At 29.7% G+C, this 17,708-nt stretch overlaps 1 protein-coding gene across 1 annotated transcript in view; it reads right to left on the reverse strand.

The window, feature by feature from the left end:
* LOC149428156 (structural maintenance of chromosomes protein 1A-like) overlaps window positions 1-17,708 on the reverse strand; it is a gene marked incomplete at its 5' end in the record, with an annotated part of 53,450 nt that overhangs the window by 14,076 nt on the left and 21,666 nt on the right. Inside the window, 3 exons of the mRNA XM_089667653.1 lie at window positions 13,770-13,915; window positions 14,998-15,139; window positions 15,802-15,908. Coding sequence (XP_089523779.1) covers window positions 13,770-13,915; window positions 14,998-15,139; window positions 15,802-15,908 — 395 coding nt within the window. The remainder of the gene's footprint in view (window positions 1-13,769; window positions 13,916-14,997; window positions 15,140-15,801; window positions 15,909-17,708) is intronic.

A 17,708-nucleotide genomic window follows, 5' to 3' on the forward strand; every position in this document is an offset into this window, starting at 1 on the left:
AACAATCAAAAAACCCCAAAACAATAAAAAAAATATATGTTAATGTTTTCCCAGTTCAGCAAAAAACCCAAAAACAATGAAAAAAAAAAAAAAAAATACGTTAATGTTTTCCCAGTTCAGCACCCTAAACAACCAGTAATATGGTAAAAAGAAAAAACCACAAAAAAAAAAAAAAACGTTTTCCCAGTACTGCACATCCTAAACAACCAGCAATATTGCAAAAAAAAAAACCAAAAACAATCAAAAAACCCCAAAACAATAAAAAAAAAATACGTTAATGTTTTCCCAGTTCAGCACCCTAAACAACCAGCAATATTGTAAAAAAAAAAATAAAAAACCCCCCAAAAACAATAAAAAAAAAAAACATGTTAATGTTTTCCCAGTTCAGCACCCTAAACAGCCAGCAATATTGTAAAAAAAGGAAAAAAAAAAACAAACAATACATGTTAATGTCAATATGGTAAAAAAAAAACAACAAAAAAAATAAAAACAAATAAAAAAAAAAAAAAAAAACAATACATGTTAATGTTTTCCCAGTTCATCAAAAACCCAAAAACAATGAAACAAACAAAAAAAAAAAATACGTTAATGTTTTCCCAGTTCATCAAAAAACCCAAAAACAATGAAACAAAAAAAAAAAAAAAATACGTTAATGTTTTCCCAGTTCAGCACCCTAAACAACCAGTAATATGGTAAAAAAAAAAAACCACAAAAAAAAAAAAAAAACGTTTTCCCAGTACTGCACATCCTAAACAACCAGCAATATTCTAAAAAAAAAAAAAAACCAAAAACAATCAAAAAACCCCAAAACAATAAAAAAAAATACATGTTAATGTTTTCCCAGTTCAGCACCCTAAACAGCCAGCAATATTGTAAAAAAAGGAAAAAAACAAACAAACAATACATGTTAATGTCAATATGGTAAAAAAAAAACAAAAAAAATAAAAACAAATAATAAAAAAAAAAAACAATACATGTTAATGTTTTCCCAGTTCATCAAAAAACCCAAAAACAATGAAACAAAAAAAAAAAAATACGTTAATGTTTTCCCAGTTCAGCACCCTAAACAATCAGTAATATGGTAAAAAAAAAAAAAACACAAAAAAAAAAAAAACGTTTTCCCAGTACTGCACCCTAAACAACCAGCAATATTGTAAAAAAAAAAAAAAACCAAAAACAATCAAAAAACCCCAAAACAATAAAAAAAATATATGTTAATGTTTTCCCAGTTCAGCAAAAAACCCAAAAACAATGAAAAAAAAAAATAAAAAATACGTTAATGTTTTCCCAGTTCAGCACCCTAAACAACCAGTAATATGGTAAAAAGAAAAAACCACAAAAAAAAAAAAAAACGTTTTCCCAGTACTGCACATCCTAAACAACCAGCAATATTGTAAAAAAAAAACCCAAAAACAATCAAAAAACCCCAAAACAATAAAAAAAAAATACGTTAATGTTTTCCCAGTTCAGCACCCTAAACAGCCAGCAATATTGTAAAAAAAAAAAAAAAAAACACCCCAAAAACAATAAAAAAAAAAACATGTTAATGTTTTCCCAGTTCAGCACCCTAAACAACCAGTAATATGGTAAAAAAAAAAAACCACAAAAAAAAAAAAAACGTTTTCCCAGTACTGCACCCTAAACAACCAGCAATATTGTAAAAAAAAAAAAAAACCAAAAACAATCAAAAAACCCCAAAACAATAAAAAAAATATATGTTAATGTTTTCCCAGTTCAGCAAAAAACCCAAAAACAATGAAAAAAAAAAAAAAAAAAAATACGTTAATGTTTTCCCAGTTCAGCACCCTAAACAACCAGTAATATGGTAAAAAGAAAAAACCACAAAAAAAAAAAAAAACGTTTTCCCAGTACTGCACATCCTAAACAACCAGCAATATTGCAAAAAAAAAAACCAAAAACAATCAAAAAACCCCAAAACAATAAAAAAAAAATACGTTAATGTTTTCCCAGTTCAGCACCCTAAACAACCAGCAATATTGTAAAAAAAAAAATAAAAAACCCCCCAAAAACAATAAAAAAAAAAAACATGTTAATGTTTTCCCAGTTCAGCACCCTAAACAGCCAGCAATATTGTAAAAAAAGGAAAAAAAAAAACAAACAATACATGTTAATGTCAATATGGTAAAAAAAAAACAACAAAAAAAATAAAAACAAATAAAAAAAAAAAAAAAAAACAATACATGTTAATGTTTTCCCAGTTCATCAAAAACCCAAAAACAATGAAACAAACAAAAAAAAAAAAATACGTTAATGTTTTCCCAGTTCATCAAAAAACCCAAAAACAATGAAACAAAAAAAAAAAAAAATACGTTAATGTTTTCCCAGTTCAGCACCCTAAACAACCAGTAATATGGTAAAAAAAAAAAACCACAAAAAAAAAAAAAAACGTTTTCCCAGTACTGCACATCCTAAACAACCAGCAATATTCTAAAAAAAAAAAAAAACCAAAAACAATCAAAAAACCCCAAAACAATAAAAAAAAATACATGTTAATGTTTTCCCAGTTCAGCACCCTAAACAGCCAGCAATATTGTAAAAAAAGGAAAAAAACAAACAAACAATACATGTTAATGTCAATATGGTAAAAAAAAAACAAAAAAAATAAAAACAAATAATAAAAAAAAAAAACAATACATGTTAATGTTTTCCCAGTTCATCAAAAAACCCAAAAACAATGAAACAAAAAAAAAAAAATACGTTAATGTTTTCCCAGTTCAGCACCCTAAACAATCAGTAATATGGTAAAAAAAAAAAAAACACAAAAAAAAAAAAAACGTTTTCCCAGTACTGCACCCTAAACAACCAGCAATATTGTAAAAAAAAAAAAAAAACCAAAAACAATCAAAAAACCCCAAAACAATAAAAAAAATATATGTTAATGTTTTCCCAGTTCAGCACCCTAAACAACCAGCAATATTGTAAAAAAAAAAATAAAAAACACCCCAAAAACAATAAAAAAAAAAACATGTTAATGTTTTCCCAGTTCAGCACCCTAAACAGCCAGCAATATTGTAAAAAAACGAAAAAAAAAAAAAACCAATACATGTTAATGTCAATATGGTAAAAAAAAAAACCACAAACAAAAAAAATAAAAACAAATAATAAAATAAAAAAAAAAAAACAATACATGTTAATGTTTTCCCAGTTCAGCAAAAAACCCAAAAACAATGAAACAAAAAAAAAAAAATACGTTAATGTTTTCCCAGTTCAGCACCCTAAACAATCAGTAATATGGTAAAAAAAAAAAAAACACAAAAAAAAAAAAAACGTTTTCCCAGTACTGCACCCTAAACAACCAGCAATATTGTAAAAAAAAAAAAAAACCAAAAACAATCAAAAAACCCCAAAACAATAAAAAAAATATATGTTAATGTTTTCCCAGTTCAGCAAAAAACCCAAAAACAATGAAAAAAAAAAATAAAAAATACGTTAATGTTTTCCCAGTTCAGCACCCTAAACAACCAGTAATATGGTAAAAAGAAAAAACCACAAAAAAAAAAAAAAACGTTTTCCCAGTACTGCACATCCTAAACAACCAGCAATATTGTAAAAAAAAAACCCAAAAACAATCAAAAAACCCCAAAACAATAAAAAAAAAATACGTTAATGTTTTCCCAGTTCAGCACCCTAAACAGCCAGCAATATTGTAAAAAAAAAAAAAAAAAACACCCCAAAAACAATAAAAAAAAAAACATGTTAATGTTTTCCCAGTTCAGCACCCTAAACAACCAGTAATATGGTAAAAAAAAAAAACCACAAAAAAAAAAAAAACGTTTTCCCAGTACTGCACCCTAAACAACCAGCAATATTGTAAAAAAAAAAAAAAACCAAAAACAATCAAAAAACCCCAAAACAATAAAAAAAATATATGTTAATGTTTTCCCAGTTCAGCAAAAAACCCAAAAACAATGAAAAAAAAAAAAAAAAAAAATACGTTAATGTTTTCCCAGTTCAGCACCCTAAACAACCAGTAATATGGTAAAAAGAAAAAACCACAAAAAAAAAAAAAAACGTTTTCCCAGTACTGCACATCCTAAACAACCAGCAATATTGCAAAAAAAAAAACCAAAAACAATCAAAAAACCCCAAAACAATAAAAAAAAAATACGTTAATGTTTTCCCAGTTCAGCACCCTAAACAACCAGCAATATTGTAAAAAAAAAAATAAAAAACCCCCCAAAAACAATAAAAAAAAAAAACATGTTAATGTTTTCCCAGTTCAGCACCCTAAACAGCCAGCAATATTGTAAAAAAAGGAAAAAAAAAAACAAACAATACATGTTAATGTCAATATGGTAAAAAAAAAACAACAAAAAAAATAAAAACAAATAAAAAAAAAAAAAAAAAACAATACATGTTAATGTTTTCCCAGTTCATCAAAAACCCAAAAACAATGAAACAAACAAAAAAAAAAAAATACGTTAATGTTTTCCCAGTTCATCAAAAAACCCAAAAACAATGAAACAAAAAAAAAAAAAAAATACGTTAATGTTTTCCCAGTTCAGCACCCTAAACAACCAGTAATATGGTAAAAAAAAAAAACCACAAAAAAAAAAAAAAACGTTTTCCCAGTACTGCACATCCTAAACAACCAGCAATATTCTAAAAAAAAAAAAAAACCAAAAACAATCAAAAAACCCCAAAACAATAAAAAAAAATACATGTTAATGTTTTCCCAGTTCAGCACCCTAAACAGCCAGCAATATTGTAAAAAAAGGAAAAAAACAAACAAACAATACATGTTAATGTCAATATGGTAAAAAAAAAACAAAAAAAATAAAAACAAATAATAAAAAAAAAAAACAATACATGTTAATGTTTTCCCAGTTCATCAAAAAACCCAAAAACAATGAAACAAAAAAAAAAAAATACGTTAATGTTTTCCCAGTTCAGCACCCTAAACAATCAGTAATATGGTAAAAAAAAAAAAAACACAAAAAAAAAAAAAACGTTTTCCCAGTACTGCACCCTAAACAACCAGCAATATTGTAAAAAAAAAAAAAAAACCAAAAACAATCAAAAAACCCCAAAACAATAAAAAAAATATATGTTAATGTTTTCCCAGTTCAGCACCCTAAACAACCAGCAATATTGTAAAAAAAAAAATAAAAAACACCCCAAAAACAATAAAAAAAAAAACATGTTAATGTTTTCCCAGTTCAGCACCCTAAACAGCCAGCAATATTGTAAAAAAACGAAAAAAAAAAAAAACCAATACATGTTAATGTCAATATGGTAAAAAAAAAAACCACAAACAAAAAAAATAAAAACAAATAATAAAATAAAAAAAAAAAAACAATACATGTTAATGTTTTCCCAGTTCAGCAAAAAACCCAAAAACAATGAAACAAAAAAAAAAAAATACGTTAATGTTTTCCCAGTTCAGCACCCTAAACAATCAGTAATATGGTAAAAAAAAAAAAAACACAAAAAAAAAAAAAACGTTTTCCCAGTACTGCACCCTAAACAACCAGCAATATTGTAAAAAAAAAAAAAAACCAAAAACAATCAAAAAACCCCAAAACAATAAAAAAAATATATGTTAATGTTTTCCCAGTTCAGCAAAAAACCCAAAAACAATGAAAAAAAAAAATAAAAAATACGTTAATGTTTTCCCAGTTCAGCACCCTAAACAACCAGTAATATGGTAAAAAGAAAAAACCACAAAAAAAAAAAAAAACGTTTTCCCAGTACTGCACATCCTAAACAACCAGCAATATTGTAAAAAAAAAACCCAAAAACAATCAAAAAACCCCAAAACAATAAAAAAAAAATACGTTAATGTTTTCCCAGTTCAGCACCCTAAACAGCCAGCAATATTGTAAAAAAAAAAAAAAAAAACACCCCAAAAACAATAAAAAAAAAAACATGTTAATGTTTTCCCAGTTCAGCACCCTAAACAACCAGTAATATGGTAAAAAAAAAAAACCACAAAAAAAAAAAAAACGTTTTCCCAGTACTGCACCCTAAACAACCAGCAATATTGTAAAAAAAAAAAAAAACCAAAAACAATCAAAAAACCCCAAAACAATAAAAAAAATATATGTTAATGTTTTCCCAGTTCAGCAAAAAACCCAAAAACAATGAAAAAAAAAAAAAAAAAAAATACGTTAATGTTTTCCCAGTTCAGCACCCTAAACAACCAGTAATATGGTAAAAAGAAAAAACCACAAAAAAAAAAAAAAACGTTTTCCCAGTACTGCACATCCTAAACAACCAGCAATATTGCAAAAAAAAAAACCAAAAACAATCAAAAAACCCCAAAACAATAAAAAAAAAAATACGTTAATGTTTTCCCAGTTCAGCACCCTAAACAACCAGCAATATTGTAAAAAAAAAAATAAAAAACCCCCCAAAAACAATAAAAAAAAAAAACATGTTAATGTTTTCCCAGTTCAGCACCCTAAACAGCCAGCAATATTGTAAAAAAAGGAAAAAAAAAAACAAACAATACATGTTAATGTCAATATGGTAAAAAAAAAACAACAAAAAAAATAAAAACAAATAAAAAAAAAAAAAAAAAACAATACATGTTAATGTTTTCCCAGTTCATCAAAAACCCAAAAACAATGAAACAAACAAAAAAAAAAAAATACGTTAATGTTTTCCCAGTTCATCAAAAAACCCAAAAACAATGAAACAAAAAAAAAAAAAAAATACGTTAATGTTTTCCCAGTTCAGCACCCTAAACAACCAGTAATATGGTAAAAAAAAAAAACCACAAAAAAAAAAAAAAACGTTTTCCCAGTACTGCACATCCTAAACAACCAGCAATATTCTAAAAAAAAAAAAAAACCAAAAACAATCAAAAAACCCCAAAACAATAAAAAAAAATACATGTTAATGTTTTCCCAGTTCAGCACCCTAAACAGCCAGCAATATTGTAAAAAAAGGAAAAAAACAAACAAACAATACATGTTAATGTCAATATGGTAAAAAAAAAACAAAAAAAATAAAAACAAATAATAAAAAAAAAAAACAATACATGTTAATGTTTTCCCAGTTCATCAAAAAACCCAAAAACAATGAAACAAAAAAAAAAAAATACGTTAATGTTTTCCCAGTTCAGCACCCTAAACAATCAGTAATATGGTAAAAAAAAAAAAAACACAAAAAAAAAAAAAAACGTTTTCCCAGTACTGCACCCTAAACAACCAGCAATATTGTAAAAAAAAAAAAAAAACCAAAAACAATCAAAAAACCCCAAAACAATAAAAAAAATATATGTTAATGTTTTCCCAGTTCAGCACCCTAAACAACCAGCAATATTGTAAAAAAAAAAATAAAAAACACCCCAAAAACAATAAAAAAAAAAACATGTTAATGTTTTCCCAGTTCAGCACCCTAAACAGCCAGCAATATTGTAAAAAAACGAAAAAAAAAAAAAACCAATACATGTTAATGTCAATATGGTAAAAAAAAAAACCACAAACAAAAAAAATAAAAACAAATAATAAAATAAAAAAAAAAAAACAATACATGTTAATGTTTTCCCAGTTCAGCAAAAAACCCAAAAACAATGAAACAAAAAAAAAAAAATACGTTAATGTTTTCCCAGTTCAGCACCCTAAACAATCAGTAATATGGTAAAAAAAAAAAAAACACAAAAAAAAAAAAAACGTTTTCCCAGTACTGCACCCTAAACAACCAGCAATATTGTAAAAAAAAAAAAAAACCAAAAACAATCAAAAAACCCCAAAACAATAAAAAAAATATATGTTAATGTTTTCCCAGTTCAGCAAAAAACCCAAAAACAATGAAAAAAAAAAATAAAAAATACGTTAATGTTTTCCCAGTTCAGCACCCTAAACAACCAGTAATATGGTAAAAAGAAAAAACCACAAAAAAAAAAAAAAACGTTTTCCCAGTACTGCACATCCTAAACAACCAGCAATATTGTAAAAAAAAAACCCAAAAACAATCAAAAAACCCCAAAACAATAAAAAAAAAATACGTTAATGTTTTCCCAGTTCAGCACCCTAAACAGCCAGCAATATTGTAAAAAAAAAAAAAAAAAACACCCCAAAAACAATAAAAAAAAAAACATGTTAATGTTTTCCCAGTTCAGCACCCTAAACAACCAGTAATATGGTAAAAAAAAAAAACCACAAAAAAAAAAAAAACGTTTTCCCAGTACTGCACCCTAAACAACCAGCAATATTGTAAAAAAAAAAAAAAACCAAAAACAATCAAAAAACCCCAAAACAATAAAAAAAATATATGTTAATGTTTTCCCAGTTCAGCAAAAAACCCAAAAACAATGAAAAAAAAAAAAAAAAAAAATACGTTAATGTTTTCCCAGTTCAGCACCCTAAACAACCAGTAATATGGTAAAAAGAAAAAACCACAAAAAAAAAAAAAAACGTTTTCCCAGTACTGCACATCCTAAACAACCAGCAATATTGCAAAAAAAAAAACCAAAAACAATCAAAAAACCCCAAAACAATAAAAAAAAAAATACGTTAATGTTTTCCCAGTTCAGCACCCTAAACAACCAGCAATATTGTAAAAAAAAAAATAAAAAACCCCCCAAAAACAATAAAAAAAAAAAACATGTTAATGTTTTCCCAGTTCAGCACCCTAAACAGCCAGCAATATTGTAAAAAAAGGAAAAAAAAAAACAAACAATACATGTTAATGTCAATATGGTAAAAAAAAAACAACAAAAAAAATAAAAACAAATAAAAAAAAAAAAAAAAAACAATACATGTTAATGTTTTCCCAGTTCATCAAAAACCCAAAAACAATGAAACAAACAAAAAAAAAAAAATACGTTAATGTTTTCCCAGTTCATCAAAAAACCCAAAAACAATGAAACAAAAAAAAAAAAAAAATACGTTAATGTTTTCCCAGTTCAGCACCCTAAACAACCAGTAATATGGTAAAAAAAAAAAACCACAAAAAAAAAAAAAAAACGTTTTCCCAGTACTGCACATCCTAAACAACCAGCAATATTCTAAAAAAAAAAAAAAACCAAAAACAATCAAAAAACCCCAAAACAATAAAAAAAAATACATGTTAATGTTTTCCCAGTTCAGCACCCTAAACAGCCAGCAATATTGTAAAAAAAGGAAAAAAACAAACAAACAATACATGTTAATGTCAATATGGTAAAAAAAAAACAAAAAAAATAAAAACAAATAATAAAAAAAAAAAACAATACATGTTAATGTTTTCCCAGTTCATCAAAAAACCCAAAAACAATGAAACAAAAAAAAAAAAATACGTTAATGTTTTCCCAGTTCAGCACCCTAAACAATCAGTAATATGGTAAAAAAAAAAAAAAACACAAAAAAAAAAAAAACGTTTTCCCAGTACTGCACCCTAAACAACCAGCAATATTGTAAAAAAAAAAAAAAAACCAAAAACAATCAAAAAACCCCAAAACAATAAAAAAAATATATGTTAATGTTTTCCCAGTTCAGCACCCTAAACAACCAGCAATATTGTAAAAAAAAAAATAAAAAACACCCCAAAAACAATAAAAAAAAAAACATGTTAATGTTTTCCCAGTTCAGCACCCTAAACAGCCAGCAATATTGTAAAAAAACGAAAAAAAAAAAAAACCAATACATGTTAATGTCAATATGGTAAAAAAAAAAACCACAAACAAAAAAAATAAAAACAAATAATAAAATAAAAAAAAAAAAACAATACATGTTAATGTTTTCCCAGTTCAGCAAAAAACCCAAAAACAATGAAACAAAAAAAAAAAAATACGTTAATGTTTTCCCAGTTCAGCACCCTAAACAATCAGTAATATGGTAAAAAAAAAAAAAACACAAAAAAAAAAAAAACGTTTTCCCAGTACTGCACCCTAAACAACCAGCAATATTGTAAAAAAAAAAAAAAACCAAAAACAATCAAAAAACCCCAAAACAATAAAAAAAATATATGTTAATGTTTTCCCAGTTCAGCAAAAAACCCAAAAACAATGAAAAAAAAAAATAAAAAATACGTTAATGTTTTCCCAGTTCAGCACCCTAAACAACCAGTAATATGGTAAAAAGAAAAAACCACAAAAAAAAAAAAAAAACGTTTTCCCAGTACTGCACATCCTAAACAACCAGCAATATTGTAAAAAAAAAACCCAAAAACAATCAAAAAACCCCAAAACAATAAAAAAAAAATACGTTAATGTTTTCCCAGTTCAGCACCCTAAACAGCCAGCAATATTGTAAAAAAAAAAAAAAAAAACACCCCAAAAACAATAAAAAAAAAAACATGTTAATGTTTTCCCAGTTCAGCACCCTAAACAACCAGTAATATGGTAAAAAAAAAAAACCACAAAAAAAAAAAAAACGTTTTCCCAGTACTGCACCCTAAACAACCAGCAATATTGTAAAAAAAAAAAAAAACCAAAAACAATCAAAAAACCCCAAAACAATAAAAAAAATATATGTTAATGTTTTCCCAGTTCAGCAAAAAACCCAAAAACAATGAAAAAAAAAAAAAAAAAAAATACGTTAATGTTTTCCCAGTTCAGCACCCTAAACAACCAGTAATATGGTAAAAAGAAAAAACCACAAAAAAAAAAAAAAACGTTTTCCCAGTACTGCACATCCTAAACAACCAGCAATATTGCAAAAAAAAAAACCAAAAACAATCAAAAAACCCCAAAACAATAAAAAAAAAATACGTTAATGTTTTCCCAGTTCAGCACCCTAAACAACCAGCAATATTGTAAAAAAAAAAATAAAAAACCCCCCAAAAACAATAAAAAAAAAAAACATGTTAATGTTTTCCCAGTTCAGCACCCTAAACAGCCAGCAATATTGTAAAAAAAGGAAAAAAAAAAACAAACAATACATGTTAATGTCAATATGGTAAAAAAAAAACAACAAAAAAAATAAAAACAAATAAAAAAAAAAAAAAAAAACAATACATGTTAATGTTTTCCCAGTTCATCAAAAACCCAAAAACAATGAAACAAACAAAAAAAAAAAAATACGTTAATGTTTTCCCAGTTCATCAAAAAACCCAAAAACAATGAAACAAAAAAAAAAAAAAAATACGTTAATGTTTTCCCAGTTCAGCACCCTAAACAACCAGTAATATGGTAAAAAAAAAAAACCACAAAAAAAAAAAAAAACGTTTTCCCAGTACTGCACATCCTAAACAACCAGCAATATTCTAAAAAAAAAAAAAAACCAAAAACAATCAAAAAACCCCAAAACAATAAAAAAAAATACATGTTAATGTTTTCCCAGTTCAGCACCCTAAACAGCCAGCAATATTGTAAAAAAAGGAAAAAAACAAACAAACAATACATGTTAATGTCAATATGGTAAAAAAAAAACAAAAAAAATAAAAACAAATAATAAAAAAAAAAAACAATACATGTTAATGTTTTCCCAGTTCATCAAAAAACCCAAAAACAATGAAACAAAAAAAAAAAAATACGTTAATGTTTTCCCAGTTCAGCACCCTAAACAATCAGTAATATGGTAAAAAAAAAAAAAACACAAAAAAAAAAAAAACGTTTTCCCAGTACTGCACCCTAAACAACCAGCAATATTGTAAAAAAAAAAAAAAAACCAAAAACAATCAAAAAACCCCAAAACAATAAAAAAAATATATGTTAATGTTTTCCCAGTTCAGCACCCTAAACAACCAGCAATATTGTAAAAAAAAAAATAAAAAACACCCCAAAAACAATAAAAAAAAAAACATGTTAATGTTTTCCCAGTTCAGCACCCTAAACAGCCAGCAATATTGTAAAAAAACGAAAAAAAAAAAAAACCAATACATGTTAATGTCAATATGGTAAAAAAAAAAACCACAAACAAAAAAAATAAAAACAAATAATAAAATAAAAAAAAAAAAACAATACATGTTAATGTTTTCCCAGTTCAGCAAAAAACCCAAAAACAATGAAACAAAAAAAAAAAAATACGTTAATGTTTTCCCAGTTCAGCACCCTAAACAATCAGTAATATGGTAAAAAAAAAAAAAACACAAAAAAAAAAAAAACGTTTTCCCAGTACTGCACCCTAAACAACCAGCAATATTGTAAAAAAAAAAAAAAACCAAAAACAATCAAAAAACCCCAAAACAATAAAAAAAATATATGTTAATGTTTTCCCAGTTCAGCAAAAAACCCAAAAACAATGAAAAAAAAAAATAAAAAATACGTTAATGTTTTCCCAGTTCAGCACCCTAAACAACCAGTAATATGGTAAAAAGAAAAAACCACAAAAAAAAAAAAAAAACGTTTTCCCAGTACTGCACATCCTAAACAACCAGCAATATTGTAAAAAAAAAACCCAAAAACAATCAAAAAACCCCAAAACAATAAAAAAAAAATACGTTAATGTTTTCCCAGTTCAGCACCCTAAACAGCCAGCAATATTGTAAAAAAAAAAAAAAAAAACACCCCAAAAACAATAAAAAAAAAAACATGTTAATGTTTTCCCAGTTCAGCACCCTAAACAACCAGTAATATGGTAAAAAAAAAAAACCACAAAAAAAAAAAAAACGTTTTCCCAGTACTGCACCCTAAACAACCAGCAATATTGTAAAAAAAAAAAAAAACCAAAAACAATCAAAAAACCCCAAAACAATAAAAAAAATATATGTTAATGTTTTCCCAGTTCAGCAAAAAACCCAAAAACAATGAAAAAAAAAAAAAAAAAAAATACGTTAATGTTTTCCCAGTTCAGCACCCTAAACAACCAGTAATATGGTAAAAAGAAAAAACCACAAAAAAAAAAAAAAACGTTTTCCCAGTACTGCACATCCTAAACAACCAGCAATATTGCAAAAAAAAAAACCAAAAACAATCAAAAAACCCCAAAACAATAAAAAAAAAATACGTTAATGTTTTCCCAGTTCAGCACCCTAAACAACCAGCAATATTGTAAAAAAAAAAATAAAAAACCCCCCAAAAACAATAAAAAAAAAAAACATGTTAATGTTTTCCCAGTTCAGCACCCTAAACAGCCAGCAATATTGTAAAAAAAGGAAAAAAAAAAACAAACAATACATGTTAATGTCAATATGGTAAAAAAAAAACAACAAAAAAAATAAAAACAAATAAAAAAAAAAAAAAAAAACAATACATGTTAATGTTTTCCCAGTTCATCAAAAACCCAAAAACAATGAAACAAACAAAAAAAAAAAAATACGTTAATGTTTTCCCAGTTCATCAAAAAACCCAAAAACAATGAAACAAAAAAAAAAAAAAAATACGTTAATGTTTTCCCAGTTCAGCACCCTAAACAACCAGTAATATGGTAAAAAAAAAAAACCACAAAAAAAAAAAAAAACGTTTTCCCAGTACTGCACATCCTAAACAACCAGCAATATTCTAAAAAAAAAAAAAAAAACCAAAAACAATCAAAAAACCCCAAAACAATAAAAAAAAATACATGTTAATGTTTTCCCAGTTCAGCACCCTAAACAGCCAGCAATATTGTAAAAAAAAAAAAATATCAACATTTAACCCTTTCGCTGCCGCCCGATCGCTTCCACCGCCCCTGGTAATGCCCCTCCCCCATCACATGAGCGCCTGCCGTGTTTCTCAACCCCACTTGCCCATCTGTGGGCCGGGGGAACGCCATGACGAGTTCTGGCGGATGGAGGGGAGAGAGGAGGCCTAAAATTATTTTGTTTTTTAGTTTGGAGACCCCTGGGGTGTCTGTTTCCAGAAAATATATCACGTTTTGGGGGCTTTCTGAAATCTTCAGGCCTACAATTATTATTTTTTTTTTTAAATTTTAAAATTTTGAAGTTGTAACTAGACTGACTTGTTGGCGCCCCCGAGCTTCTTCCGGATCTCCTCCATTTGGTGGTTCTTGTCGTTCACCTCGGACTTCTTGGCCAGATGCTGGTTTTTCAGGTCTTGCAGCTGAGCCATAGTCTCATCTATGATCTTCATGTGTCTCTGCTCCTCCTAGATGGGGGAAATTAAACAAAAAAAAGAATTAAAATGAAAAGAAATTAAATGAAAAAAGAAAAATGAAAGAATGAAAAAAATGGAAACAAAAATGAAAAAAAATTAAAAATAATTTAGAAAAAAAAAATGAGAAAAATGAAAGAAAAATTAAAAAAAATGAAAAGATAAAAAAAAAAGGAAAAAATGAAAAAAAAAAAAAAAAAGAATGAAAAAAAATAAAAATGAAAAAAATGAAAAAGAAAAATGAAAAAAAAATAAATAAAAAAAAAGACAAAAAAAAAAGAAAGTGAAAAATTTAAAAAATGAAAAAAGAAAAAAAAAATGAAAAAAGTGAAAAAAATGTAAACAAAATTTAAATGAAAAAAAGAAATTAAAAAAAAGGAAAAAAAAAAAAGAAAAAATGAAAATGAAAAAAAGAAAAAATGAAAAAGAAAAAAATGAAAAAGTGAAAAAAAAGGAAAAAAAAAATGAAAAAAAATTAAAAAATGAAAAAAGGGAAAAAAATTAAGAAAAAATATGAAAAAATTTTTTTGAAAAAAATGGGGAAAAAAAATGAAAAAGAAAAAATTACAACACCATTAACAGAGCAGCAAAGGAGTATAAGTGATCACATGACCGTTCTCACAGCCGCTCTGAGCAGAGAGCGGTGACTGCCGGACATCGCTCTCTGCTTTGCCCCTCCAGTGCTCACTGGAGTGCTGGGCTGTGGAGGGGGAAGGGAGCGGCTGGCTTGCCGAAAGGCTGACTCAGCTGCTGCATCCAAGCCTTCCATCACCAAGAGCAATGCAAAGCGTCGGATGCCGCAGTGTAAAGCACGCCGCCACTGGACTCTAGAGCCGTGGAGACGTGTTCTCTGGAGGGACCAATCACGCTTCTCTGTCTGGCCATCCAATGGATGTCTCTGGATCTGGCGGTGGCCAGGAGAACAGTACTTGCCTGACTACATTGTGCCAAGTGTACAGTTGGGTGGAGGGGGGGGATTATGGTGTGGGGGTGTTCCTCAGTGGGAGGACTTGGCCCCCTAGTTCCAGTGAAGGGAACCCTTAAGAACAATTTCATGGACAGAATCTTCCGTTCACCTTTTTAAGTTTTTCGATTTCATTTTCGTCTTTCTTCACAGATTGCTCCCACTGCTGCACCTTCCCCTGGTCCTCCTTCAGTTGGTTCTTCTCATAGTCCAGCTGGATCCCCAGGCGGGTCTTTTGGTTCTCGAACTCCAACCTGCAGGAGGGGGAGGAGCGACACGCAAGAATTAAAAAAAAACAATAACGTAGGCCATACACGGGTCAAACTTCCAACGATTTTTCGTCTGAAAATCGCTCTGTAATCCGACGGCGCCATCATTGATTTCAAAAATCGGCCGACCGAGTCAAAAAGTTCCCCCCATATAACAGGCGAGACTTCTGTCCCTTCCAGGTCACGGCTCCTGGCGCATATTCTTTTCACAAAAACGATCGTACGATTTAACCATCGAGTCAAAAATCGGTCGTTTTTCACGAATTTTCCCATATGCCCAATCACCGAAAAGGGGAGAAACCACGGAAATCGGCCGGTGCCATTGACCCCACTAACAGAGCGAAAATCAGCCGATTATTCTTAGGCGGACGAAAAATTGGTCGAATTTCGACCCGTGTATGGGCGGCATTAGACCTCTCGACGGCTATGACAAATCACCGGGAACGATCGACAAGGAGCGATCGGATCCCACCGCGGGATGTCGTATGTGAAGACCGCACCGTCCGTGACCGCATTGGATGCGCGGAATAAAATATATTCTATATACATGCAATAAGAGCTACCGCCCCGCCCCTGCCCACACTTCACCCCGCCCCTGCCCACACCCCTGCCCACACCTTTCCCCGCCCCTGCGTAAAATAAAGTACCTCTTCTTGGCGATCTCGTTCTGTCTCTTGACTTTCTCTTCTTCAAACTCGCGGATGTTCCGCACACCGATCTCCTCGCAGAACTCCTCGAACACCTCGTCTTCCACCTACGTACACAGAATTACAGCCAATCACAAAACTCCCAGGAGTACTGGGGGCGGGGTCTTTATTAACCGAAATACTGCTACAAGGCGGCACGGGTGCGTTGCATGACCGCGCAATTGTCAGTTAAAGTAACACAAAAAAAAAAGTCCCGGTTGGGGGGGTTAGGGAATCCTTAGGAGGGGAGGGGTTAATAGCAAAAAGTTAAAAAAAAATGTTTTTTCTTCAAAATTGTCTTTTTTTCATAGCAAAAAAAAAAAAAAAAAAAAAATGCAAAAGTGATCAAATACTATCGAAAAAAGGATGTAAAATTTATTTGGGGGCAGCGTAATTGTCAGTTAGAAAAGTGGGGGGATCCTCAGGAGGGCGAAGGGTTCATAGCAAAAAGTCAAAAATGTTTTTTTTTTTTCAAAATTGTTTTTTTTTTATAGCGCAAAAAAAAAAAAAAAGATTAAAAAATAAAAAAATGGCCAGGAAGGGGTGGGGGTGGGGAAATCCCCCAGAGGGCGAGGGGTTAACCACTTGGCTCCAGGCCATTTTATGACACTTTTTTTTTTTGTAAAAATGTAAAAATTTATATTTTTTGCTAGAAAATTAGTTAGAACCCCCAAAACATTATTTTTATATAAAAATAATAATAATAATAATATATATATTTTTTTTTTTTTAAAGCAGAGAATGGTGGGTTTTGCCATTTTTTTTTACGTCACACGAAATTTGCGCAACAGTTTTCAAATGCATTTGGGAGGGGGAATATTTTTTTTTTTTTTTAATTTTAATTAATATTTTTGATAGAAAATTAGTTTGAACCCCCAAACATTATATATATGTGTATTTTTTTATTTTTTTTTTTAAAGCAGAGAATAAAATGTTGGGTTTTGCCATTTTTTTTTTTAGGTCACGCGGTATTTGTGGAAAGGTTTTTCAAATGCGTGTTATAAATTTTTTTTATTTTATTAAGGGGGAGGGGTTAACCACTTGGCTTCAGGCCATTTTATACCTTTTTTTTTTTTTAAAAATGCAAAAATCAATTTTTTTTTGCTAGAAAATTAGTTAGAACCCCCAAACATTATATATATATATATATATATATATTTTTTTTTTTAAGCACGTTTTTTCAAACGCATTTTTTTGGGGGGAGGGGGAAATACATTTTTTATTTTAATAAGGGGGAGGAGTTAACCACTTGGCAAAGCAGGGAGTAAAAAAACCGGCACATTACACATTGTTAGGCACACGGCTCTTCCATCGCTTTGAGATGTTAACCCCTTCGCAGCCGGTGTCATTAGTACAGAGACATAGTATTAGCACCGATCACGGTGTTGGTGTCACTGGGGGTGTCATTGGTGTCACTGGGGGTTGTCAGTGGTGTTGGTGTCACTGGGGGTTGTCAGTGGTGTTGGTGTCACTGGGGGTTGTCAGTGGTGTCACTGGGGGTTGTCAGTGGTGTCACTGGGGGTTGTCAGTGGTGTCACTGGGGGTTGTCAGTGGTGTCACTAGGGGTTGTCAGTGGTGTTGGTGTCACTGGGGGTGTCAGTGGTGTTGGGGTCACTGGGGGTGTCATTGGTGTCACTGGGGGGTGTCAGTGGTGTTGGTGTCACTGGGGGTTGTCAGTGGTGTTGGTGTCACTGGGGGTTGTCAGTGGTGTCACTGGGGGTGTCAGTGGTGTCACTGGGGGTGTCAGTGGTGTCACTGGGGGTTGTCAGTGGTGTTGGTGTCACTGGGGGTTGTCAGTGGTGTTGGTGTCACTGGGGGTTGTCAGTGGTGTCACTGGGGGTTGTCAGTGGTGTTGGTGTCACTGGGGG

The sequence above is a fragment of the Staurois parvus genome, unplaced genomic scaffold, assembly GCF_062004578.1.
Source record: "Staurois parvus isolate SC_StPar_1 unplaced genomic scaffold, SC_StPar_1.0 ptg003465l, whole genome shotgun sequence".
Taxonomy (NCBI): domain Eukaryota; kingdom Metazoa; phylum Chordata; class Amphibia; order Anura; family Ranidae; genus Staurois; species Staurois parvus.